General features: G+C 44.2%; 1 protein-coding gene across 11 annotated transcripts in view; it reads right to left on the bottom strand.

Annotated features, from left to right (window-relative positions):
• LOC106575466 (traf2 and NCK-interacting protein kinase) overlaps positions 1–21781 on the bottom strand; it is a 42804-nt gene extending 21023 nt beyond the window's left edge. For all 11 annotated transcript variants that reach the window (XM_082963495.1, XM_082963496.1, XM_082963497.1 and 8 more), the window contains exons 1-10: positions 21379–21781; positions 17355–17420; positions 4730–4786; positions 4372–4497; positions 3621–3731; positions 2844–2934; positions 2503–2633; positions 2305–2359; positions 2146–2224; positions 1855–2030 (exon numbers count right to left, since the gene is read on the bottom strand). In XM_082963495.1, the coding sequence (XP_082819621.1) occupies positions 1855–2030; positions 2146–2224; positions 2305–2359; positions 2503–2633; positions 2844–2934; positions 3621–3731; positions 4372–4497; positions 4730–4786; positions 17355–17420; positions 21379–21435 (949 nt within the window). In that variant the 5' untranslated portion in view covers positions 21436–21781. The remainder of the gene's footprint in view (positions 1–1854; positions 2031–2145; positions 2225–2304; positions 2360–2502; positions 2634–2843; positions 2935–3620; positions 3732–4371; positions 4498–4729; positions 4787–17354; positions 17421–21378) is intronic.
• Positions 21782–27231: the final 5450 nt, after the last annotated feature.

Here is a 27231-nt window from a genome sequence, read left to right as displayed (position 1 = left end):
CACATCAGATCTCTCAGGAGGAGAAGTGGCCTAGCATATCAGATCTCTCAGGAGGAGAAGTGGCCTAACACATCAGATCTCTCAGGAGGAGAAGTGGCCTAGCACATTAGATCTCTCAGGAGGAGAAGTGGCCTAGCACATCAGATCTCTCAGGAGGAGAAGTGACCTAGCATATCAGATCTCTCAGGAGGAGAAGTGGCCTAGCACATTAGATCTCTCAGGAGGAGAAGTGGCCTAGCACATCAGATCTCTCAGGAGGAGAAGTGGCCTAGCACATCAGATCTATCAGGAGAAGAAGTGGCCTAACACATCAGATCTCTCAGGAGAAGAAGTGGCCTAGCATATCAGATCTCTCAGGAGGAGAAGTGGCCTAGCACATCAGATCTATCAGGAGAAGAAGTGGCCTAGCACATCAGATCTCTCAGGAGGAGAAGTGGCCTAGCACATCAGATCTCTCAGGAGAAGAAGTGGCCTAGCATATCAGATCTCTCAGGAGGAGAAGTGGCCTAGCACATCAGATCTCTCAGGAGAAGAAGTGGCCTAGCACATCAGATCTCTCAGGAGGAAAAGTGGCCTAGCACATCAGATCTCTCAGGAGGAAAAGTGGCCTAGCACATCAGATCTCTCAGGAGGAGAAGTGGCATAGCACATCAGATCTCTCAGGAGGAGAAGTGACCTAGCACATCAGATCTCTCAGGAGGAGAAGTGGCCTAGCACATCAGATCTCTCAGGAGGAGAAGTGGCCTAGCACATCAGATCTCTCAGGAGGAGAAGTGACCTAGCACATCAGATCTCTCAGGAGGAGAAGTGGCCTAGCACATCAGATCTCTCAGGAGGAGAAGTGACCTAGCATATCAGATCTCTCAGGAGGAGAAGTGGCCTAGCACATTAGATCTCTCAGGAGGAGAAGTGGCCTAGCACATCAGATCTCTCAGGAGGAGAAGTGGCCTAACACATCAGATCTCTCAGGAGGAGAAGTGGCCAAGCACATCAGATCTCTCAGGAGGAGAAGTGGGCTAACACATCAGATCTCTCAGGAGGAGAAGTGGCCTAGCACATCAGATCTCTCAGGAGGAGAAGTGACCTAGCACATCAGATCTCTCAGGAGGAGAAGTGGCCTAGCACATCAGATCTCTCAGGAGGAGAAGTGACCTAGCATATCAGATCTCTCAGGAGGAGAAGTGGCCTAGCACATTAGATCTCTCAGGAGGAGAAGTGGCCTAGCACATCAGATCTCTCAGGAGGAGAAGTGGCCTAACACATCAGATCTCTCAGGAGGAGAAGTGGCCAAGCACATCAGATCTCTCAGGAGGAGAAGTGGGCTAACACATCAGATCTCTCAGGAGGAGAAGTGACCTAACACATCAGATCTCTCAGGAGGAGAAGTGACCTAGCATATCAGATCTCTCAGGAGGAGAAGTGGCCTAGCATATCAGATCTCTCAGGAGGAGAAGTGGCCTAGCACATCAGATCTCTCAGGAGGAGAAGTGGCCTAGCATATCAGATCTCTCAGGAGGAGAAGTGGCCTAGCATATCAGATCTCTCAGGAGGAGAAGTGGCCTAACACATCAGATCTCTCAGGAGGAGAAGTGGGCTAACACATCAGATCTCTCAGGAGGAGAAGTGGCCTAACACATCAGATCTCTCAGGAGGAGAAGTGGGCTAACACATCAGATCTCTCAGGAGGAGAAGTGGCCTAGCACATTAGATCTCTCAGGAGGAGAAGTGGCCTAGCACATTAGATCTCTCAGGAGGAGAAGTGGCCTAGCACATTAGATCTCTCAGGAGGAGAAGTGGCCTAGCACAGGAACAGGACCATCTATTTGTGTTCCAGACTACTGATATCTGTCTCACCCCTCTCTCCACGTTTCTTCTTGGTTCTGTCGATGTGGTCCTTCAGCTGGATGCGGATCTGGCGTTCGTTGGGCAGCTCTCTGATGAAGGGGTGCTTCAACAGCTGCTCTGTGCTGGGTCTCTGACCATGACTCTTCACCAAGCAACTCTCAATGAAGGACTGGAACTTCTTAGACCTGAAAGTTATTATTATTATTAGTTCATAATAATCAGGATATTAGTGTGTGTGTGTGTGTGTGTGTGTGTGTGTGTGTGTGTGTGTGTGTGTGTGTGTGTGTGATGCAGACTCACCACTTCTTGGACTTGAGTCTGGGGGCGGGGTTTCGTGGGATGAGGAAGAGAGCTCTCATTGGGTGCATGTCACACAGCGCTGCAGACGTACAGAAAAGGGTTAATACCAGTGTGTGTGTGTGTGTGTCTGTGTGTGTGTGTGTGTGTGTCCATACTTACGAGGGGCTCCTTCTGCCATTTCTATAGCTGTTATACCCAGAGACCACAGGTCACTCTAAGAGAGAGAGAGAGAGAGAGAGAGAGAGAGAGAGAGAGAGAGAGAGAGAGAGAGAGAGAGAGAGAGAGCACTGAGTTAGGAGGAAATAAATACATGCAGGGCCAAAACACATACTGTGTGAAGCAGAGTATTCTGGGTACCTTAAAGTCGTAGGTGGCCTCAGGGTTCTCGTCGCAGGCGATGACCTCGGGAGCCATCCAATAGGGAGTCCCGATGAAGGTGTTCCTCTTCCCCACCGTCCGGTCCAGCTGGGCACTCACACCAAAGTCCACTGACCAGAGACCAATCAACATATCAATCAATTACTCAGTCAGTCAATTATTTGACATATCTGTCTGCCTGTCTGGTGCATGATCAATGTAGAAACCGAAGAAGGTGACATATTCAGCAATTCTGGGTAGGACAATGGAATTTGTCTTCAAAAATAAATATTTTATTATTAAAACCAACAAATGCCTTTGTGTCAGTCTGTCTGTCTCACCCAGTTTGACCTCTGCGTTCTCCGTCAGCAGGACGTTCTGACCCTTGATGTCTCTGTGGATGACCTTGTGCTGGTGGAGATGGGTCAGACCCTGGAGAGAGAGAGGTAGAGAAAGAGAAAGAGAAAGAAAGAGAGAGAGAGAGAGATGGGTAGAGAATGAGGTAGAGAGAGGGAGAGAAGGAAGGAGGGACAGAGAATGGGATGAAGAGAAAGAGAGAGATATGGTTGGTAATTTCAGATCACTCTGAATGTGTTGTTTGTATTGTTCTATAGTAGAATACCAGGAATAATATGATGTAGTATTAAAAGTACTTCACTACTGTAATAGTATAATCGTAGTAGTGCTGAGCGATGTGCTTTTTGAGGTAGATTTTTTTTTTTTAAATGATCACGGTTTTTGATTTCAATTATTTATTTTTACATTAAATGCACTATGCTTATCACTTATTAACCATCATTTACTGACATGACTTTACTTTAATAAAATATTATTTCATTCCAAGTCTCATCTCTATAGAGCTGCAGCCTACACTTTCTGACAAAAATCACTATTTTAGTAGTTCTTCAAAGTAAATAAGGCATACTTTTATGACTGCTGAATACCAACTATCAATCACTTAGATCATGTAATTTCAGGTAGAGATACCTAGAAATGTAATTTAAATAACTGAATGTTATTAACCGATTAGTCAACTAGTTGTTGAAAAAACTAAAAATAACCGAAATGTTGGTTAATCTCTCAGCACTAAATACTAAATAATATATAGCAATACTTACCCTGAGGATCTCTCTGCAGATGTAGGCAGTCCACTCCTCCTTCAGTGAGTTCCCCTTGGTGTTCTTAATCAGATCTGTTATTGAGCCCGCCCCACAGAACTCCATCACCAACTACAGAGAGACCGAGAGAGAGACCGAGAGAGAGACAGAGAGACCGAGAGAGAGACCGAGAGAGAGACAGAGAGACAGAGAGAGAGACAGAGAGACAGAGAGAGAGACAGACAGAGCGAGACAGAGACAGACAGAGCGAGACAGAGACAGACAGACAGAGCGAGACAGAGACAGACAGAGCGAGACAGAGACAGACAGAGCGAGACAGACAGAGCGAGACAGACAGAGCGAGACAGACAGAGCGAGACAGACAGAGTGAGACAGACAGAGCAAGACAGACAGAGCGAGACAGACAGACAGACAGAGCGAGACAGACAGACAGACAGACAGAGCGACAGACAGACAGACAGACAGAGCGACAGACAGACAGACAGAGCGAGAGACAGACAGACAGAGCGAGAGACAGACAGACAGAGCGAGAGACAGACAGACAGAGCGAGAGACAGACAGACAGACAGACAGACAGACAGACAGACAGACAGACAGACAGACAGAGAGACAGAGAGACAGAGAGACAGAGAGACAGACAGAGACAGAGAGAGAGAGAGAGAGAGGGGTTACCACACACACACAGACACACACACACACACACCTGTGCACATACGCATGCAGGCGCACATGGATGCAAACACACACACACCCATAGCTGGTCGTCGATGCCAGGAGGGTTCTTCTTGACGAAGGCACCGTAGTAGGTAGCGATGTTCCGATGGTGGCTGTACTTCTTCAACATGTTGATCTCTCCTTTAATCTCCTCTTCCTCATCCTGGAACACACACACAATACAATGATGCTCACACACACATATTACAATTCTACACACACATATGCACCTTAGAATGTGTGTGTGTGTGTGTGTGTGTGTGTGTGTGTGTGTGTGTGTGTGTTGTGATGTGTGTATGTATGTATGTATGTATGTATGCATTTATGTATGTATGTATGCATGTATGTATGTATGTATGCATGCATGCATGCATGCATGCATGCGTGTCACTTACCCCGGTGACATCCATGACCTTAATGGCCGCAAGTTGCCCTGTCTTGACATGACGACCCTGAGACAGATAGAAGATAATTAGGTCATTAAGATTAAAGGAAAGCTCCACCCTAAAACTATCTTTGGTATTTGTTTCATTGGTATGTTTCATTAGTTTGTTTCATTAGTTTGTTTCATTAGTTTGTTTCATTAGTCCATTGTTGACATAGTCACAAAATGTTTTGCTGTGTCAGAAATCATGTTTTCAAGATATGTAACTTTCAAAATGCATATGATGCATCATACGGGGATTACTTTTTATTTTGAAAGTTACATATCTTGAAAACATGATTTCTGACACAGCAAAACATTTTGTGACTATGTCAACAATGGACTAATGAAACAAATACCAAAGATAGTTTTAGGGTGGAGCTTTCCTTTAATCTTAATGACCTAATGTTGATCATTAATCCAGAATAGCAGCAGGAAACAGACAAGGGGGAAATGTTTATATTTGAATGATCCTAGTTCTAGGAGAGAACAGAATCAGAATAGAAGAGACATTAATGAAGAGAAGAGGGGAGGAGTGAAGGGAAAGAGAGGAGGAGAGGATGTGGGGAATTAAGCAATGACTAGTCACAGGCCAATGAGCTACCACTTTGACTCTTCACCACACACACACACGCGCACACACACACACGTGCGCACACACACACACACGTGCGCACACACACGCACACGTGCGCACACACACGAGCACACACGTTCTTGGAGACATTTTTTTCTTTTAGGATCAGTCTGCCCCAATTCCACAACTACAAAAGACTCTTTGTTTGAGAACAACAATAGAATTACTACCAGAATACAACAGTCTATGGACCTCAAAGTCCACACCAACACACACACGTTGGTGGGTTGTGTGTGTGTCAGCTCTCATAGCAAGGAAAGCCCTTCTCTTCCCTAAGCCGACTCATTCAGGATGTAAACCGTCGTTCCTTTTTTCATTCGTTAATTCGTTATTCTCGCATGCCTTCCTGACCTAGATCTGCTGTCTCAAGCCTCATAGCACCAACCAGCTGACGAGTGTGTGTGTGCGCAATTGCTTGTGTGTGTGGGTTTGTGTGTGTGTGTGCACGTCCACTGCCAACTCCATTACACAGATCCCCTCAGACACATTTACTATGCAGGACACTTCCTGTCCGTAGCCTAGCAACAGGCCTGGCTGTCCAACGTACAGTGGCCAACGCACGCACGCACGCACGCACGCACGCACGCACGCACGCACGCACACACACACCGGGAGAGGAGAAGAAGTGAGCATTGTCCTGCTAGGGGTGAGGGGGTAAGTGGGTGAGGGTGATGGGATGGACAGAATGACTGAAGGTTGGAGGCTATTTTTCCCCATTTCCATGACCACAGCAACCTCTTCCCCAGAGGAGGGAAAGATGAGAAGAAACCACTTTCTCCCTCCCTCCCTCCCTCCCTAAGAAATGCATACTGTTTGCATATTGTGCCACACACACACACACACAAACAACCCTGCATAGAAGGAGTAGCATGAGGTCAAACGGCGGTTGGGGAGTAAATGTGTTACACCCTAATCCATGGCACAGTAATCCACACACACACACACACACACACACACACACACACACACACACACACACACACACACACACACACACACACACACACACACACACACACACACACACACACACACACACACACACACACACACACACACACACACACACACACACACACACACACACACACCTCTCTACATCCCAATGTAAAATCGCAGGTTGTCACATCTGACACATTCCAAAATGTAAACATCCTCCCCTCCCCAGCTACACACACCAAGCCCCCCATCCTCCTCATAGAACCCACACATCCTCCCCTCCCCAGCTACACACACCAAGCCCCCCACCCTCCTCATAGAACCCACACATCCTCCCCTCCCCAGCTACACACACCAAGCCCCCCATCCTCCTCATAGAACCCACACATCCTCCCCTCCCCAGCTACACACACCAAGCCCCCCATCCTCCTCATAGAACCCACACATCCTCCCCTCCCCAGCTACACACACCAAGCCCCCACCCTCCTCATAGAACCCACACATCCTCCCCTCCCAGCTACACACACCAAGCCCCCACCCTCCTCATAGAACCCACACATCCTCCCCTCCCCAGCTACACACACCAAGCCCCCCACCCTCCTCATAGAACCCACACATCCTCCCCTCCCCAGCTACACACACCAAGCCCCCCACCCTCCTCATAGAACCCACACATCCTCCCCTCCCCAGCTACACACACCAAGCCCCCCACCCTCCTCATAGAACCCACACATCCTCCCCTCCCCAGCTACACACACCAAGCCCCCCACCCTCCTCATAGAACCCACACATCCTCCCCTCCCCTCTCTATCCTACATGATTCCCCAGGCATCAAAAGAGCCACTCTCTCTCCATATACAGTTGAAGTGGGAAGTTTACATACACTTAGGTTGGAGTCATTAAAACTCGTTTTTCAACCACTCCACAAATTTCTTGTTAACAAACTATAGTTTTGGCAAGTTGATTAGGACATTTCCTTTGTGCATGACACAGATAATTTTTCCAACGATTGATTACAGACAGTTTATTTCACTTATAATTCACTGTATTCCAGTGGGTCAGAGGTTTACATACACTAAGTTGACTGTGCCTTTAAACAGCTTGGAAATGTACAGAAAATTATGTCATGGCTTTAGAAGCTTCTGATAGGCTAATTGACATAATTTGAGTCAATTGGAGGGGTATCTGTGGATGTATTTCAAGGCCGACCTTCAAACTCAGCGCCTCTTCGCTTGACATCATGCGAAAATCAAAAGAAATCAGCCAAGACCTCAGAAAAAAAATGTAGACCTCCACAAGTCTGGTTCATCCTTGGGAGCAATTTCCAAACGCCTGAAGGTACCACGTTCATCTGTACAAACAATAGTACGAAAGTATAAACACCATGGGACCACACAGCCGTCATACCGCTCAGGAAGGAGACGCTTTCTGTCTGTCTGGGCCTGAAGCCTGGGATTATCCTAGCAGCCCTACCCAGCCATGGTGAGCCCTGAGCGGGCAGAGCAGCAGGCAGAGCAGCATAATCCAGGCCCGTGCTCTGGAGCTACACAGGCGGTGTATAGTATATACTCTAAAGATGAGACGTGCACAAATATGCATACGTAAACACAAGGAGGCACAGGCACACACACACACACACACACACACACACACACACACACACACACACACACACACACACCACACACACACACACACACACACACACACACACACACACACACAGTCCGCAGTGTGAGCTGAAGAGCCAGGTTCAGCAAATCAGTGTTTCACTCCAGCGGTTCTGGAGGTCAAATTAACAACAGAGGAGATTTACAGAGAAAGAGAGACAGAGAGGGACAGAGATGGACAAAGAAAGAGGGACAGAGAGAGAGACAGAGAGAGAGTGAAAAATAAATTAGGCAAAATGACAAAATTAATCAAATGCAGTCGGAAGGAATAAGAGAGAATAACGATGGAGAGAAGGATACAGAGAGGAGAGAAGAGGAGAGAAGGATACAGAGAGGAGAGAAGGCTATAGAGAGGAGAGGAGAGGAGAGGAGAGGAGAGGAGAGGAGAGGAGAGGAGAGGAGAGGAGAGGAGAGGAGAGGAGAGGAGAGGAGAGGAGAGGAGAGGAGAGGAGAGAAGGCTACAGAGAGGAGAGAAGATAAGGCTACAGAGAGGAGAGGAGAGGAGAGGAGAGGAGAGGAGAGGCAGAGGAGAGGAGAGGAGAGGAGAGGAGAGGAGAGGAGAGGAGAGAAGGCTACAGAGAGGAGAGAAGATAAGGCTACAGAGAGGAGAGGAGAGAAGACTACAGAGAGGAGAGGAGAGAAGAGAAGGCTACAGAGAGGAGAGGAGAGAAGGCTACAGAGAGGAGAGGAGAGAAGGCTACAGAGAGGAGAGAAGATAAGGCTACAGAGAGGAGAGGAGAGAAGGCTACAGAGAGAAGAGGAGAGAAGAGAAGGCTACAGAGAGAAGAGGAGATAAGGCTACAGAGAGGAGAGGAGAGAAGGCTACAGAGAGGAGAGGAGAGAAGGAGAGGAGAGGAGAGGAGAGGAGAGGAGAGAAGGCTACAGAGAGAAGAGGAGAGAAGGCTACAGAGAGGAGAGGAGAGGAGAGAAGAGAAGGCTACAGAGAGGAGAGGAGAGAAGGCTACAGAGAGGAGAGAAGAGAAGGCTACAGAGAGAAGAGGAGAGGAGAGGAGAGAAGAGAAGGGCTACAGAGAGAAGAGGAGAGAAGGCTACAGAGAGGAGAGGAGAGGAGAGGAGAGAAGGCTACAGAGAGGAGAGGAGAGAAGGCTACAGAGAGGAGAGGAGAGGAGAGGAGAGAAGGCTACAGGAGAGGAGAGGAGAGAAGGCTACAGAGAGGAGAGGAGAGGAGAGAAGGCTACAGAGAGGAGAGGAGAGAAGGCTACAGAGAGGAGAGGAGAGAGAGGCGAGGAGAGAAGGCTACAGAGAGGAGAGGAGAGGAGAGGAGAGAAGGCTACAGAGAGGAGAGGAGAGGAGAGGAGAGAAGGCTACAGAGAGGAGAGGAGAGAAGGCTACAGAGAGGAGAGGAGAGGAGAGGAGAGAAGGCTACAGAGAGAAGAGGAGAGAAGGCTACAGAGAGGAGAGGAGAGAAGGCTACAGAGAGGAGAGGAGAGAAGGCTACAGAGAGGAGAGGAGAGAAGAGAAGGCTACAGAGAGAAGAGGAGAGAAGGCTACAGAGAGGAGAGGAGAGAAGGAGAGGAGAGGAGAGAATAAAAGGCTAAGGAAAGGAGAGAAGAGGAGAGGAGGCTAAGGAGACGAGAAGGCTAAGGAGACAAGAGGAAGCTAAGGAGACGCGAGGAGGCTAAGGAGACGAGAGGAAGCTAAGGAGACGAGAGGAAGCTAAGGAGACGAGAGGAAGCTAAGGAGACGAGAGGAAGCTAAGGAGACGAGAGGAGGCTAAGGAGAGGAGAGGAGGCTAAGGAGACGAGAGGAGACGAGACGAGAGGAGTGGAGAGGAGGCTACAGAGGGGAGTGGAGAGAAGGCTAAGGAGAGGAGAGGAGGCTAAGGAGAGGAGGTTAAGGAGAGAAGGCTAAGGAGAAAAGGCTAAGGAGAAAAGGCTAAGGAGAAAAGGCTAAGGAGAAAAGGCTAAGGAGAAAAGGCTAAGGAGAAAAGGCTAAGGACAAAAGGCTAAGGAGAAAAGGCTAAGGAGAAAAGGCTAAGGAGAAAAGGCTAAGGAGAAAAGGCTAAGGAGAAAAGGCTAAGGAGAAAAGGCTAAGGAGAAAAGGCTAAGGAGAAAAGGCTAAGGAGAAAAGGCTAATGAGAGGAGGCTAATGAGAGGAGGCTAATGAGAGGAGGTAAGAAAGGAGGTTAAGGAAAGGAGAGGGGAGCGGAGCAGAGAGGAGGCTAATGAGAGGAGGCTAAGGAGAGACATCACTAATCCTGTTTCTCTCTCTCACACTGAAGTCATTATTGATATCAGGCTAATTGACCCAGTGAGGTCTGGGTGAGGGGTGCATTGTGGGTAAGTGGAGCGTGTAGCCTCGGGGGAGGAGTGGCCTAATGAACACACTGCCAGGTGTGTGTGTGTGCAAGATTGTGGGTTTGTGTGTCCTTAGCATCATAACTCATGGCAGGTGAAGAGATAACTATCTTTAAAGTTTTTCCACAGAAAAGGAAGGGGGAGGGAGAGAGAGAGGGGAGGGTGGGGGAGAGAGGGGAAAGAATAGCAAGGAGAGAGAAAAGAGCCATAGAGGACAGGTGAGATTAGGTAAAGGAGTGGTGTTCTTTCCACGGCTCATAATCCCAATCTAATCTATGGTTGATTAAGACCCGCCCCTTTCCCTAATAACACAGTTTCCACTCCAGTTCTGTTTTAAATTGACCAATAATCGTCAGAGATGCACAAACCACAAGCACGTCATGTACACACTGTACCACACACACACTGTACCACACACACACACTGTACCACACACACACACACACACACACTGTACCACACACACACACACACACACACACACACACACACACACACGTTATTAAGGCTTTTCATATAGTACAGAGAAATGTAGGGAAAGATTTACACACACACAAAATACATAACAGAAAAATGTTATTATATATTGATAAGAACTGCATGCAGAGTGGAGGACAGAGAGAGAGAGAGAGAGAGAGAGAGAGAGAGAGGTAGAGTGAGAGAGAGAGACACATAGATGGATGGATTCCCAAAATAACCTTAGTTTGCGAGGTAGAGAGAGAGAATAACAGAGAGAGAGGTGGAAAGAGGGAGCGTTGATGGCTGTTGGATACCAAGGGAGAAGAAGAAACAAGAGATGAACTACACTACATTACAGTTAGCAGGTTCAGTTAGAAAGAGATGAACTACACTACATTACAGTTAGCAGGTTCAGTTAGAAAGAGATGAACTACACTACATTACAGTTAGCAGGTTCAGTTAGAAAGAGATGAACTACACTACATTACAGTTAGCAGGTTCAGTTAGAATGAGATGAACTACACTACATTACAGTTAGCAGGTTCAGTTAGAAAGAGATGAACTACACTACATTACAGTTAGCAGGTTCAGTTAGAAAGAGATGAACTACACTACATTACAGTTAGCAGGTTCAGTTAGAAAGAGATGAACTACACTACATTACAGTTAGCAGGTTCAGTTAGAAAGAGATGAACTACACTACATTACAGTTAGCAGGTTCAGTTAGAAAGAGATGAACTACACTACATTACAGTTAGCAGGTTCAGTTAGAAAGAGATGAACTACACTACATTACAGTTAGCAGGTTCAGTTAGAAAGAGATGAACTACACTACATTACAGTTAGCAGGTTCAGTTAGAAAGAGATGAACTACACTACATTACAGTTAGCAGGTTCAGTTAGAAAGAGATGAACTACACTACATTACAGTTAGCAGGTTCAGTTAGAAAGAGATGAACTACACTACATTACAGTTAGCAGGTTCAGTTAGAATGAGATGAACTACACTACATTACAGTTAGCAGGTTCAGTTAGAAAGAGATGAACTACACTACCTTACAGTTAGCAGGTTCAATTCAACTGTGCTGTGCCCTGTGCTTTTAGTGTAGGCCTACATGTCTAGCACCAACCAGTTGACGTTAGCTAGGCTAGGTGCTAAGGGTTAAGGGTTAAGGTTAGGGTTAGCTAACATGCTAAGTAGTTGCAAAGTAACAAAAAAATTGTAAGTAGTTGCAAGTTTGTTAATTAGCTAAAATGCTAAAGGTGTCCGTGATGAAATTTGAACAAACAACCTTTGGGTTGCTAGATGTTAGCGTTATCCATCATCCACCCCAACCAACCACCCCACTTTTGTTTTTGCCTTAACCTTTTGTCTTATGTAACCATGGCACATGGAAGCAACACAAGGCTCCACGAAAGAAAAGAAACGATGTTGGAGAGGCAAGCGGTCGAAGAGGAGACCAGGAACACAGGCCATGGACACGGAGCTACAGCAGGACGCGGTAATGAACCTCTCCAACAAAGACCTTACTGACGCTCAAGTCTCAGTCTTATCTAAGGGCCTCTCTTTTGTACCTACATGTACAGATAAACCATTCGATACGAAAGTAGATCTGTTTAAATTCTTTCGCAAGATTAAACTTAAGCCTGTGTTTTCGCAAAACACTGTTTCCGGCCTAGAAACACATCAAAGAACTGGTACCCATTTTAAGTCCAAAAGCATAGTCTGTCCCTTAACAACTCCTCGATTAATACCTATTGTAGGTTAGTCGAACAAGAAGCCATGTCAGTGTATACGAGACAAACAAACCACATTCACTAGAACAGAAGAACAGGCACTTAATGAATTAATGAAAGATTCATCTTTGGTTATTAAACCTGCAGACAAGGGGGGTGCTGTGGTTGTTTTAGACTATGAAAAACATAAAGAAGAAATACAGAGACAACTCAGTAATGAACGTTTCTATAGAAAACTGAGTGTTGATCCCACACAGGTGTTCCAAAGGGATATATGCTCTAATCTGGAGCCCTATTAAATAACCTTATCTCAAAACCTGAATATGAATATCTTTGCTGTAAATGTGCCATACGTCCATGCCTGTACAGGTTACCGAAATTACACCAACCTAAAACACAACAAGGCAATTATCCAGGCAGACCAGTGGTTGCAGGAATAGGCTCAATGCTAGAGCCGTTGTCGAACTTTATAGACTCTTTCATTAAAACTCATGTGCAAGCATTGCCATCTTTATGTAAAAGACTCTATAGACTTCATAAACAAGATCTCACCAATAACGGGTTTAACAGAAGACTGTATTCTGGTCACATTAGATGTGGAGAGTCTATATACCAGCATTCCCCACGTGGGGGGGCTGGCAGCCCTAGCTCACTATTTGGGAGACAGAGATAGTAACGAATATCCACCAACAAACTTCATTCTAGAGCTGAATATGTTTTGACGTATAACTATTTCAGGTTTGATGATGAATACTACCTCCAAACGAATGGAACATCGATGGGCTCCACATTCGCTCCGAGCTATGCTAACCTTTATGTGGGTCTTTTTGAAGAACGTTTTGTTAATAATGAAAACGAAAATCCATTTTTGAATAAAGTCCTGAAGTGGTATCGATATATTGATGACACTGAAAAAGAGCTGTTAGATTTTATGGCACTACTCAATGACATTGACCCCAATCTCAAATTCACTATTGAATGTGACACTTAACATGTTCATTACCTCGATATGTGGATTGAGAAATCAAATGGAACCCTGGTTACAACTCTGTATAGAAAAGAAACGGACAGAAATACTCTATTACAGGGGGACAGCGTCCACCCTGAGCCATTAAAAAGAGGACTTCCAAGAAGCCAGTTTTTCAGACTGCGCCGTATATGCCACTCCACAGAGGATTATCTAGCAAAAGCAGCGGAGATGCGCATTAGGTTTCTAAGAAGAGGCTATTCTCCACAATGTGTGGATGAAGCTCTTAATTTGGCATTGGGAAAAACCCGAGATGAACTGCTACAAAAAATACCCTCTAAAGAACACTCTGTAATGTTCATAACCACATATACTTTGAACTCGCAAAAAGTGGGAGGTGTGGTCAAGAAACACTGGCATATTTTATCATCGGACCCAGCTTGGCCGGCTGAATTTAAAAATCGACCACTTATTGTGTATAGGAGAGGTCGCACTTTACACGATAAATTGGTTCATGCCAACGGCCAGCCACAAAAGAAAATCAGCCAAGCTCTTTTACGCCCTCTACCAAATGGTAGCTATAAATGCAGAGGATGCGCACAGTGCAACAATATGATGAAGTGCGAATATTTCTGCCACCCACATACAGGAAAACGGTTCCAAATAAATGACATTATTACGTGTTCCACCACCCATTTTATTTACATTATTAAATGTCCATGTGGACTCTGCTATGTTGGTAAGACCTCCCGCTCTCTCAAACAGAGAATTAGTGAACATAAAAGCTCAATCAGGAGAAACGACAGGGATTATCCAGTCGCAGTACATTTTAATGACCTGAAGCATGACATTTCTACCTTTACATTTTATGGCATAGAGAAAGTCAAGATATCAGACAGGGGAGGTGATATTAATAATACTCTGAGTAAAAGAGAATATTTTTGGATTTTCACCCTCCAGACATTATTTCCTAAAGGACTTAATGATGAAATGCCTATGTTTGTTATGTTGTGAATTTGAACATGATTTCTGTGCCTATTGAAGATGACTCTGTTTTTTGTACGATGTACCCAAAGATTAATGAAAACTTGCTATGTCCTCATTGTGGTTTTACAGACGTGTTTAATACGTCTTATTTATCCACTTCTGTAATATTTATAAAATTAATATTGTTATATTTGGTAGCACTTATTTGTTTTTCCTTTGCCTCCAACCCCTTTCAATGCGTGGAACGGATGTGGGTGGGGCTAGGTCTACATAAGGGTGCTAATTGAAAAAAAAGGCCGTGAGGCCGATACGTAAGCTTATTAAATATCAGTGATACTATCAAGAGCAGTGTGCGGTTTCCTTTTTCTTTCATCTTGTTCAACTGTTACCATGCACCTACAAAAAGATTGCTCAGATGTGCGAGTGCCTTTTGATGTAACCATACCAAACATATCATACTAATTTCAGTAGTCCAGATTTACATTTAATATGCTATGTTTAGTCTATGAGACCAGACTGCAATTTCACATGTTAAGGCAGAAACACAAAGGAACTAAACAAACCAGCACTTTGTTTTTGGTTCAAACCAGTAAAGAACTTTATTGGTGGTTCTCTTGGGACTAAGCATGTCAGTTGTAATCCCTGGTTAGTACAGTAGCTACAGTATATTGCAGTATATAGTGAGCCTATATGGCGATAGTGTATTACAGTAAACAAGGTCAGTATATCAAATCTAATGTTGTTGTTTATGTACACATATTTCCTGGTGTTATCACAGGTGCAGCAAAATGCTGGTGTTTCTGGCTCCAACAGTGCAATGTAATATATAGCAATGAAGGAAAACAAAATGCAGAAATATCAGAACGAGCAATGTCAGAGACCAGAAATATATATATATATATATATATATATATATATATATATATATATATATATATATATATATATATATATATATATATATATATATATATATATATATATATATATATATATATATATATATATATATATATATGTATGTAAAAATAGTGTGTATAGACAGTATATCAATAGAAAAGGTGTGTACAGCAGTAGTTATATTGGATGAGTCTTGACTAGAATACAGTATATACATATGAAGTGGGTAAAACAGTAGGTAAACATCATTAAAGTGACTAGTGTTCCATGTCTATGTACATTGGGCAACAGCCTATAAGGTGCAGGGTAAAGTACCGGGTGGTAGCTGGCTAGAGACAGTGACTAAGTTCAGGGCAGGGTACTGGGCGGAGGCCGGCTAGTGGTGACTGTTTAACAGTCTCATGGCCTGGAGATAGAAGCCGTTTCTCAGTCTCTCTGTCCCAGCTTTGATGCACCTGTACTGTCTCTGCCTTCTAGATGGTAGCGGGGTGAACAGGCCGTGACTCAGGTGGTTGAGGTCTTTGATGATCTTCTAGGCCTTCCTGTGACACCCGGTACTGTAGATGTCCTGGAGGGCAGGAAATGTACCTTTGAATGTTCAAAGGACATTTAAAGTTCCTTGATAGAAGAAACTCTCCTCCGTAGGTATAATTCTCTGGGCCTAATCCAGTATACTGCAGTAGACAGGGTTAGTATATACTACAGTATATTGCAGTAGAGCAGTGGGCCTATATGGCTATAGTGTATTACAGTAGACAGGGTTAGTATATACTACAGTATACTGCAGTAGAGCAGTGGGCCTATATGGCTATAGTGTATTACAGTAGACAGGGTTAGTATATACTACAGTATACTGCAGTAAAGCAGTGGGCCTATATGACTATAGTGTATTACAGCAGACAGGCTGAATGTCATCCAGCAAATGAGGCGTGACTTTCAGTCAGAGAGCATCGTTAGCAATAACTGAACTCACATAACTCTCACACACCCCACACACACGCACAAGATGCAACAGTCTCACAGAAACACCTCTCTTGCGCATTTTCTCTCACAAATGCACAGAAACACACACGGAAGAGGCTGTCAAACGTTATCTGTGGCTAACAGTGTTGACCTCTAGCTGACCTCTTTTGTTTATCCAATCAGAGCACACTCTACTCCCCATTCCAACATGACCTTCACACACACACACACACACACACTAGTCCATTATACACAAACATGAACACTAGTGACGGGGGAAGAATATCGATACAGTTACATAATCAGGATATTATTTTTGATCGTAACGTTTGGACAATATCGCAACATTATTTTTGTGCTAGTTGGCTGTACCTGCACCAAAAATCCAGGATATTACCTTCATAGCTTGTTCTCCATCTTATATTTACATTGGGAGCCAATTTATTTCCATGACTTTTATTTGGTTTTCTCATGGCTCTCTCTCCCTTGTCTCCCTGTAGCAGACATATGGTGAGCAATATGTCCGGAACATCGAATCGCAATAAAATCACAGTATCGAATCACAATACATATAGAATCGTAATACATATCGTATCGGCACCTAAGTATGGTGATAATATCATATCGTCAGGTCCCTGGCAATTCCCACCCCTAATGAACACGGTTGAAACAACATATTCAAATGTGCAACTATAAAGGAATGAATTCACGGGAGAGGAGAGGAAAGCTAAAGAAAGGAGAGGAAACGAAAGGAAAGGAAAGGAGGTTTGGACACAGACAGTGACACTTGGGCACACACTGGAGCAACTGAGACCCCAAGCCACCATTACGCCAATCAAACATAAACCACTGGCAGAGACGAGAAATCGCTCAGTCATATCCTGTGTCCTGAAATATACATCCCTCTGCATCTTGTCAGATACAAATGACTGTTTCCTACTGATAGAGATAGGGGGAGAGAGGGAGACCAGGGGGGAGAGAGGGAGACCAGGAGAGAGAGAAAGAAGTGTGCGTCTTACCTTGTACACCTGTCCGTAGGTTCCATTGCCCACCAACTCCACCAGCTCAAAGATGCCTGCTGGGTCCTAAAGAGAGACAGATTCGGAGTCACAGAGTGTACAGACATTTAGCTTGAAGCTGGCAGTTATAGAGGTGACCGTTAGCTTGATGCTAGTCCCCACCCCAGACATATAGACTGTTAACTTGATGCTAGCACAGATAGACAGTTTGATGCCAGCCCCAAAACATATAGACCGTTAGCTTGATGCTAGCCCCCAGAGATAGGCTAGAGACAGTTAGCTTGAAGCTAGCTGATGCTAATAGACTGCTACTGTCGATAGCTAGCTAAAGTGGCTGCATAATGATTAGCTTACTAGACAGTAGAGTTAGAAGAGGAAGCACTAGACCACAGCAGAGAACCCAGTGACCTTACACACACACACCTCCCTCTTTTCTGTGTTGCTAAGGCATTCCAACAATAGCTGGAATTCAACTCCCCCCTCTGTAGCCCTCACTCTTTCTTTCTTTCACTCGCTTTCTCTCACTCCAACTCTCTCTCTCTTTCTCTCTCTCCATTCATCTGCAGCCAGCCTGAGTAGACATATGTAGCTCTCACAGTTTCGTTCTCTCATTCTCTCTCATTCCAGCCCGTCTCTGAGAAATGCTATGGCATTGTCATACTCTCTTTTATTCTCTCTATCGCTCTCTCATTCCAACAGACTTGAGCTTTTGGCTGTGGTGGTTTTACTCTCTTTCCATCTGTCTCTCCCTCCAGCTCTCATTCCAGCAGTATCTAAGCACCACTGTGGCACTTCTACTCTCTTTTATGTTCTCTCTCTAGTCTTCTCCTCATCTCTTCTTCCCTTCTGTGGTACCATGAGAAACACAGAAACACTCACTCTTCTAAACAAGCCCACACAAGGGTTAGTGATCAAGTGTGTCTAAGTGTGTGTGTGTGTGTGTGTGTGTGTGTACAGAGTCAAACAGAGTGTTTCTGCTGCTCCAGTTCATTCATATCCTCAGGCTAACTGATAGAAAAGTGTCCGTTATCATGACTATTTAATACAACAGAATGGGCTCTCAGGGGGTGTGTGTGTGAGATGATTAGATTACAGTAGGTTAGTGGATGATGGGAGTCACGTTGTAACTGGTCGTATCTAAACAACCACTGTCATGAGAGAAGGACTCTACTATACCGGATGACTCACACAAATGTTTTCTCTCTGCTGATGAATCTTATTCTCTGTTCAGCTCCTCACGACAACTTGTGTGTGTGTGTGTGTGTGTGTGTGTGTGTGTGTGTGTGTGTGTGTGTGTGTGTGTGTGTGTGTGTGTGTGTGTGTGTGTGTGTGTGTGTGTGAGGCTACGGAAAGAGTGTGTATAAGGGGGTCTTGTGGCTCAGCGGGAAATTAGGTCACCCAGACACATTCAGGGGGAGACATTTGAGTGCGACACGCCCAGATAGTTCATGAATAATATGTATGTTGGTCAGTTCTGGGGTGTAGGTGGGTTTAGGTTGAGAGTGTCGTCTATAACGGCTAGTGCTCTGGCCGAAAGTAGTGGAGGATAGGGTGTCATCTGTGACATAACTGGCACTCAATCTCTCTCTTTCTCTCGCTCTCCTTTCCTTGTTCCCTCTTTTTCTTTGTCTCTCTCATTCATCAGCTCCTCACCCAACACCTAAATGTGTGTGTGTGTGTGTGTGTGTGTGTGTGTGTGTGTGTGTGTGTGTGTGTGTGTGTGTGTGTGTGTGTGGTCAGTGCTGTCCTGCTGATCTGTTGATGTCATCAGCTGACTGCCTGGCTTCTGACTGTGCGTGTGTGTGTGTGCTGTATCACCAATTCTCTGACCACTCCTCAGTCAGGATTTCCCAACACACACACACACACACACTCTCGTCTGTCCAGCGGTTCCTAGCCCAGTCTAGCCAGTGACCCACTAACCAGTGGATTAATGTCTGCGACTGACTGGTGGAGAACTGTAATCCACACAGGCCACGGTACAACTCAGCTAGACTGGCTCTGCACAACTTGAACAGGCCACTGCACAGCTCAGCTCTAGACTGGCTCTGCCCAACCTGGCAACCTAATCATGCTACTGTACAGCTCAGTTCTAGACTGGCTCTGCCCAACCTGGCAACCTAATCATGCTACTGTACAGCTCAGTTCTAGACTGGCTCTGCCCAACCTGGCAACCTAATCATGCTACTGTACAGCTCAGTTCTAGACTGGCTCTGCCCAACCTGGTAACCTAATCATGCTACTGTACAGCTCAGTTCTAGACTGCCTCTGCCCAACCTGGCAACCTAATCATGCTACTGTACAGCTCAGTTCTAGACTGGCTCTCCCCAACCTGGCAACCTAATCATTCTACTATACAGCTCAGTTCTAGACTTGCTCTGTCCAACCTGGCAACCTCAACATGCTACTGTAGAGTTCAGCTATAGACTGGCTCTGCCCTCTACCAATATGTCAACCCTGGCTCTGCCCTCATCCTTACCATGACACCTACCCAATCTGCAACCCGGGAGGTCAAATGGCTCCCTATATGTACAGTACTATCGTGAGTTCTGTTACGTAATGGAAATTCTAGAATGACATAAATAAACTGTCTAACATCCTTTACACTAGTCTGTGTACCTGTCTGTGGGTCATAGCTTATACACAGTACCTGACCACACACCCACACAAACAAATGCAAACGCACACACAGCATCTTGCAGAGTAGGTGTATCCATCATGCAGTGTGTGTGTGTGTGTGTGCGTGTGTCTTTTCTCAGGGTTCACAAAATAACCAGAGGGTGCAGTAACAGTAGCCTACACTCTTAGAAAAACCATAAAGGGTTCTTTGGCTGTCCCCATAGGAGAACCCTCTGGAGAACCACTTTTGGTTCCAGGTACAACCCTTTTGGGTTCCATGTAGAACCCTTTCCACACATGGTTCTACATGGAAACCAACATAGTTATACCTGGAACCAAAAAGGGTTCTACCTGGAAACAAAAAGGGTTCTCCTATGGGGATAGCCGCAGAACCCATTTGGAACCATTTTTTCTAAGAGTGTACAGACAACACAGTCTACAGGTAGCCTAGCCACTAGCATTACTAGCTTAGCATAGTTTAGCATCTACACTGATGGTTATAGCAACATATAACCATATTGGCATATGCAATATATCAATGTAATGTAATATAGACAATGTATGACATATAAATAGATACATAGTGATTATTTAATAGTATCCTTTGTAGAGGAATCCCTCTACCCATGTTTAACAGTGAGTGACATTTGTTGCACACACACACACACACACACACACACACACACACACACACACACACACACACACACACACACACACACACACACACACACAATATGCATGAATGCCTTAATGTATAATGTATACATACAGTAAATGCCCATGAAGGCTATCAGGCTGTTTTGGTAGACCCACATTAACATTCTGTGTGTGTGTGTGTGTGTGTGTGTGTGTGTGTGTGTGTGTGTGTGTGTGTGTGTGTAGGCTACATTCCACAGCAGACTGGCTCAATGAAAGCGACATATTCAGACCTAAAAGCCAGACCAGCCAGAACAACCCATGACATCAGATTACATGGCTATGCTGTCATGCCATTGCATACCTAACCATTGTTTATCTTGGTCAGTCGTTAGTAAATCAGCAGAAAGAGAAACACGTTTTTCCACTGAGTATGTTCATCTGTTGTGTTACATTGTATAACCACCTGCTATTAGGCTGTGAACAGTGCTATATAGGCCTGCACAATTCGATATCTGGATATGTTTTGCTCATGCCCAAACATCGGTAGGCCAGTCTGCCATGTTGGTGGCTGTAGGGAGGGATGGGGAATTTGACCCATTTTAGAAGCGTTGTATCTCTCTCTCTCACACACACACACACACACACACACACACACACACACACACACACACACACACACACGAGAGAGAGAGAGAGAGAGAGAGAGTAGTAGCCATCTCTGATAATGAACCAGATACATGATGTAGACCCGGCTTTATCTTACCCGTAGAGCAGACAGATCGATCTCATCCAGACTCCGGGCAGGGGAATCAGTCGCCATGATCCAAATGAAATGTTATAAAAATCACTAGAATCAGAAACCATCCAGACAACGAGACCACGGAGTAAATGCCCTTGGCCCCCGCTACAGGCTGCCCTCTTCCGCGGGGAAACGAGCCTGCCTACCTCTTTCTCACCGATAAGCGATGGAGAGATTGCGACTGAGAACGAAAGACAGAGAATATAAAAAAGAGCAAATACAATATATCCCCGTTTGTCACTGGGCTTAGAGGTGACCGACGTTAAACAACGCTGGTAGAGCAGAACATGAACACGATCAGCAGCAGCACCGAATCCATATCTGTAGGTTCAACCGAGAGAGCGAGAACTCACGGTTTGCTGGCTGCAGATGCTCTTGAGCTATGTCAATCAAAGACACCGCGGGCGGGGCAAATCTGTAAACCACGCCCACTCCAGAGGATTGCCCAATCTGATATTTTGAATAATTTCAATCTCAGTAGAGACCAAAGGAGTTTCCAGAGTAAGCCATCTCTGACACCGGGGTGTGGTAACTGGTTTGTCTAAAGTTTAGTAATGATGTTAGGTAAAGTGGGACTTTTTGTAAAAGGGACTTGTAAATAGAAACACAGCGATGTATCAAACTACAAGAGTTCAACAAGGGCCAATCAACTTTGTTGTACATACATAACATCCATGTAGATGGCATACACTTGGTCACAAGGCTTTCATATTGAAATGTTTTAGAACTTATCATTTTTATGAATATATTATGTATGTATTATGAACATAGTGCTGTGTATAGGAACTAATCAGACGTTCAGAATAGAAAAGTTTCATTCAATGCGGCCCATTTAGTCCTTTTTTGTTTGGTTTTATTTGTCCTTTATCCCATTGAGAATAACCATGTGTTTTATAACAGAGAGCTCAAGGCAATATAATATAGATTATTCCTGAGAACAGAACAGAGTAGAGATGTTGTCATTAGAATATAACAGAATGGACATGTTTCAGTAGAATAGAATATACATTATTCCTGAGAATAGAACAGAGTAGAGTTGTTGTCATTAGAATATAACAGAATTGGCATGTTTCAATAGAACAGAATATAAATGACTCAATAGGGTAGAAATGATTAAATCGAACAGAGTAGAAATGATTCCTAAGAATATAACAAAACAAAGATGATTCATGACAATAGAACAGAGTAGAAATGTTTCCTGAGAATAGAACAGAGTAGAAATGTTTCCTGAGAATAGAACAGAGTAGAAATGTTTCCTGAGAATAGAACAGAGTAGAAATGTTTCCTGAGAATAGAACAGAGTAGAAATGTTTCCTGAGAATAGAACAGAGTAGAAATGTTTCCTGAGAATAGAACAGAGTAGAGGTGTGTTGTCGTGTCCTGTCACTATAACAGAGAAATACTCTGGAACTGTTTTGGTCGGAGATCAGGATTATAAGGATTAAGCCAAAACAACACATGCAGAGAAACTAAAGAATTGTGCTCTTTCGGTATCACTATACCAAAATAAGACATGTTAATTGAACATTAATCAAATCAAACATTTATATAAAAAAAATATATAAATTAAGTTATCACATTAAAATGATTACAGACAAATACTCTGGAACTGTCTGTTAAACTGTCATGAATCAAAGTGCCCAAAGGATTACACAGATAAGATAAACCCAGAATGGAATCCCCTGGAATTGTGGCCGGTTGGAAGATTGGCTAATCTTGAATTCATCCAGAGAAGCCTCCAGTCATCCAGGTGAGAAATCTACAGACAGGTTTATCATGTCTTCCCAATAACTTCTTAGGAACTATTAGTCATGCATACCATTTAATCAAATCAAATCAAAAACAATTGTCACATGTGCTGAATACAACAGCTGTAGACCTTACAGTGAAATGCTTACTGACAAGCCCTTAACCAACGATGCAGTTTAAGAAACTCCCTAGAAAGTAAGAGATAAGAACAACAAATAATTAAAGAGCAGCAGTAAATAACAATAGCGGGGCTATATACAGGGGGTACCGGTACAGAGTCAACGTGTCACTGTGTCAATGTGTGGGGGGCACCGGTGTCGAGGTAATCGAGGTAAATATGTACATGTAGGTAAAGTTATTAAAGTGGTATCAAAGCCAATATGTTGTACAGGCACGGCTATTATCACATCTTGCCTTCCAACAACAACAAGTTTGTGTGTGTATGTGTGTGGGTGTGGTGTTGAGATATGTCTGCAGGCATGTGTGCGTGTGTGTTTTCCTGTGATATAATTGTTGTTTTCTTCATCTAGTCTCTTCCATGGAATCACCTGAGCATGTCACGCCCTGTTTCCCCTAGAGTGCAACGACAACATACATAGAAAGAGAGAGAGAAAGTGGATGAGACAGAGACATGGGAGAGAGAGAGGGAGACTGTCATAGACTGTTCTCTCTGCTACCACACGGCAAGCGGTACCGGTGCGCTAAGTCTAGATCCAAAAGGTTCCTTAACAGCTTCTACCCCCAAGCCATAAGACTGCTGAACAATTAATCAAATATCCACCTGGACTACTTACATTGACCCCAACCTACTTGTACAATTTACCTCAACAAACCTGTACCCTCGCACATTGACTCAGTACTGGTACCCCCTGTATATAGCCTCGTTATTGTTATTTTATTGTGTTACTTTTTATTTTACATTTTACTTGAGTTTATTTCGATTTTTTTCCCTTAACTCTATTTCTTGAAATGCATTGTTGGTTAAAGGCTTGTAAGTAAGCATTTCACGGTAAGGTCTACACGAGACAGCCTACAGGGAGGAGGTGAGGGCCCTGGGAGTGTGGTGCCAGGAAAATAACCTCTCACTCAACATCAACAAAACAAAGGAGCTGATCGTGGACTTCAGGAAACCGCAGAGGGAGCACCCCCATATCCACATAGACGGGACTGCAGTGAAGAAGAAGGAAAGCTTCAAGTTCCTCGGCGTACACATCACTGATTAACTGAAATGGTCCACCCAACTGCGCCTCTTCAACCTCTTGAGGCTGAAGAAATTTGGCTTGGCACCTAAAACCCTCCCAAACTTTTACAGATGCACAATGGAGAGCATCCTGTCGGGCTGTATCACCGCTTGGTACGACAACTGCACTGCCCGCAATCGCAGGGCTCTCCAGAGGGTGGTGCGGTCTGCCCAACGCATCACCGGGGGGAAACTACCTGCCCTCCAGGACTCCTACAGCACACGATGTCACAGGAAGTCCAACAAGATAATTAAGGACGACAACCACCAGAGCCACTACCTGTTCACCCCGCTATCATCCAGAAGGCAAGGTCAGTGCAGGTGTATCAAAGCTGGGACTGAGAGACTGAAAAACAGCTTCTATCTCAAGGCCATCAGACTGTTAAACAGCCATCACTAGCACCTTAGAGGCTGCTGCCCTATATACATAGACTTGTAACCACTGGCCACTTTAATAATAGAACACTAGTCACTTTATAATGTGTACATATTTTGCATTACTGATATCTCCTGGGGCAGCAGGTAGCCTACTGGTTAGAGCATTGGACTAGTAACCGAAAGGTTGCAAGATCAAATCCCCGATATAACAACCCGAGCTGACAAAGTACAAATCTGTCGTTGTGCCCCTGAACAAGGCAGTTGACCCACTGTTCCTAGGCCCTCATTGAAAACAATATTTTTTTCTCAACTGACTTGCCTAGTTAAATAAAAGTTTAAAAAAATACTCATATGTATATACTGTATTCTGTTGTAGTCTATGCCACTCAGACATTGTGTGTATTGTTGCGAAATTGTTAGATATTACGTCTTAGATATCACTGCACTGTTGGAGCAAGAAACACAATCATTGCGCAACACCCGCAATAACATCTGCTAAACATGTGTATGTGACCAATACATTTGATTTGATTTGACCTGTTATATGTGGCACATGTGACAAATAAAATGTGATTTGAGAGGGAGAGAGAGAGACAGAGAGAGAGAGAGAGAGGGAGGGGGAGAGAGAGGGAAAGAGAGAGAAAGTATCATGACACAAGGCGAGACCCAGGAGGCAGATGGTTGGAGTCTTACAATGTTTATTAATCCAAAAGGAGTAAACAAGAGAATGGTCATGGCAAAAGGTCAAAACCAGATCAGAGTCCAGGAGGTACAGAGTGGCAGAAACGCTCGTGGTCAAGGCAGGCAGAATGGTCAGGCAGGCGGGTACAGAGTCCAGAACAGGTAAGGGTCAAAACCAGGAAGACTAGAAAAAGGAGAATAGCAATGGCAGGAGTTCGGGAAAAAACGCTGGTTGACTTTGGAACATACAAGACGAACTGGCACATAGAGACAGGAAACACAGGGATAAATACACTGGGGGAATTCAGCGACACCTGGAGGGAGTGGAGACAATCACAAGGACAGGTGAAACAGATCAGGGCGTGACAGGAAGAGTAAGAGAACACATTACTATCCCAGTTGAAATATTTAATAAGCGATTCTGGACTAAATTTCCTCTATGTGTGTACTGTAGAATATGCTACTGTACATGATATCTTCTCCAATTAATGCCTACTCTTTAATTCAAATGTGAAGATGAAAAGAAGAAGCCATAACACATCTACACACACAAATTATTATTCTGTACCTATGGGTGACATAATATTTCCCCAATATCAACCGTCATATTACCAAATCACATACTATGCCTTTAAATCAATACATTTTGAAGCCAAATGAATCTGATTTGAGAATGGGCTATGCCTTGAACCTTTCACTGGCATAGAGTTACTCAAATGAATACAGGTGATACCTCACATATACCACACCAGAGACATAAAGAGTGTACAAAATATTAAGGACGGCAGCTCTTTTCATGACATAGACTGTCCAGGTGAATCCAGGGGAAAGCTATGATCCCTTATTGATGTCACTGGTTAAATCCATTTCAATCAGTGTAGATGAAGGAGAGGAGACAGGTTTAAAGATGGATTTTTAAGCATTGAGACATGGATTGTTTATGTGTGCCATTCAGAGGGTGAATGGGCAAGACAGATTTAAGTGCCTTTGAACGGGGTATGGTAGTAGGTGCCAGGAGCACCGGTTTGTGTCAAGAACTGCAACGCTGCAGTGTTTTTCACACATCAGTTTCCTGTGTGTATCAAGAATGGCCCACTACTCAAAGGACATCCAGCCAACTTGACGCAACTGTGGCAAGCATTGTAGTCAACAAGGGCCAGCATCCTTCTGGAATGCTTTCGACAACTTGTAGTCCGTGCCCTGACTAATTGAGGCTGTTCTGAGTCCAGTCTCAACTCAATATTCGGAAGGTGTTCATAAAGCCCAATGGTTTTCTAGTCCATCACCTTAACTACTCAGCCACGCAACTACTGTGCTAATGATATGCTTGTCCTCCATCTAGACTACAGTAGTATTAACTTTTGGCTAATTCAACTATTTGAATAACTTCTCATTTAGACTATGATACATTTTTTAATTTATACTATAATAAAGTGTTTAATTCATTTAATTAACCATTTTTTAAAATGTTATTTAGGTATTTGCCATACTATCAAGTGCAATATGAAGTTCACTACATTACATTGATCGATTTAGCGAACAATTTTATCAACATGTGATGTATTACACTGTCGTGTCTTTGGCTATGCCGGATTAAGTGATATGACATGCTAACCTATAAAATCCTTTCTCTGTAATTAATATTACCTGATTAAGCTAATCATGTAAATGTAATTAACTAGAAAGTCGGGGCACCACGGAAGAACGTTTTTATAGAGCCGTTATCTTCCGAATAAACTCTTAAAATACTTAGTAATATTTTACATCGA

The sequence above is a fragment of the Salmo salar genome, chromosome 17 (assembly GCF_965601325.2).
Source record: "Salmo salar chromosome 17, fSalSal1, whole genome shotgun sequence".
NCBI lineage: Eukaryota > Metazoa > Chordata > Actinopteri > Salmoniformes > Salmonidae > Salmo > Salmo salar.
This window is presented reverse-complemented; position numbering and strand designations above follow the sequence as displayed.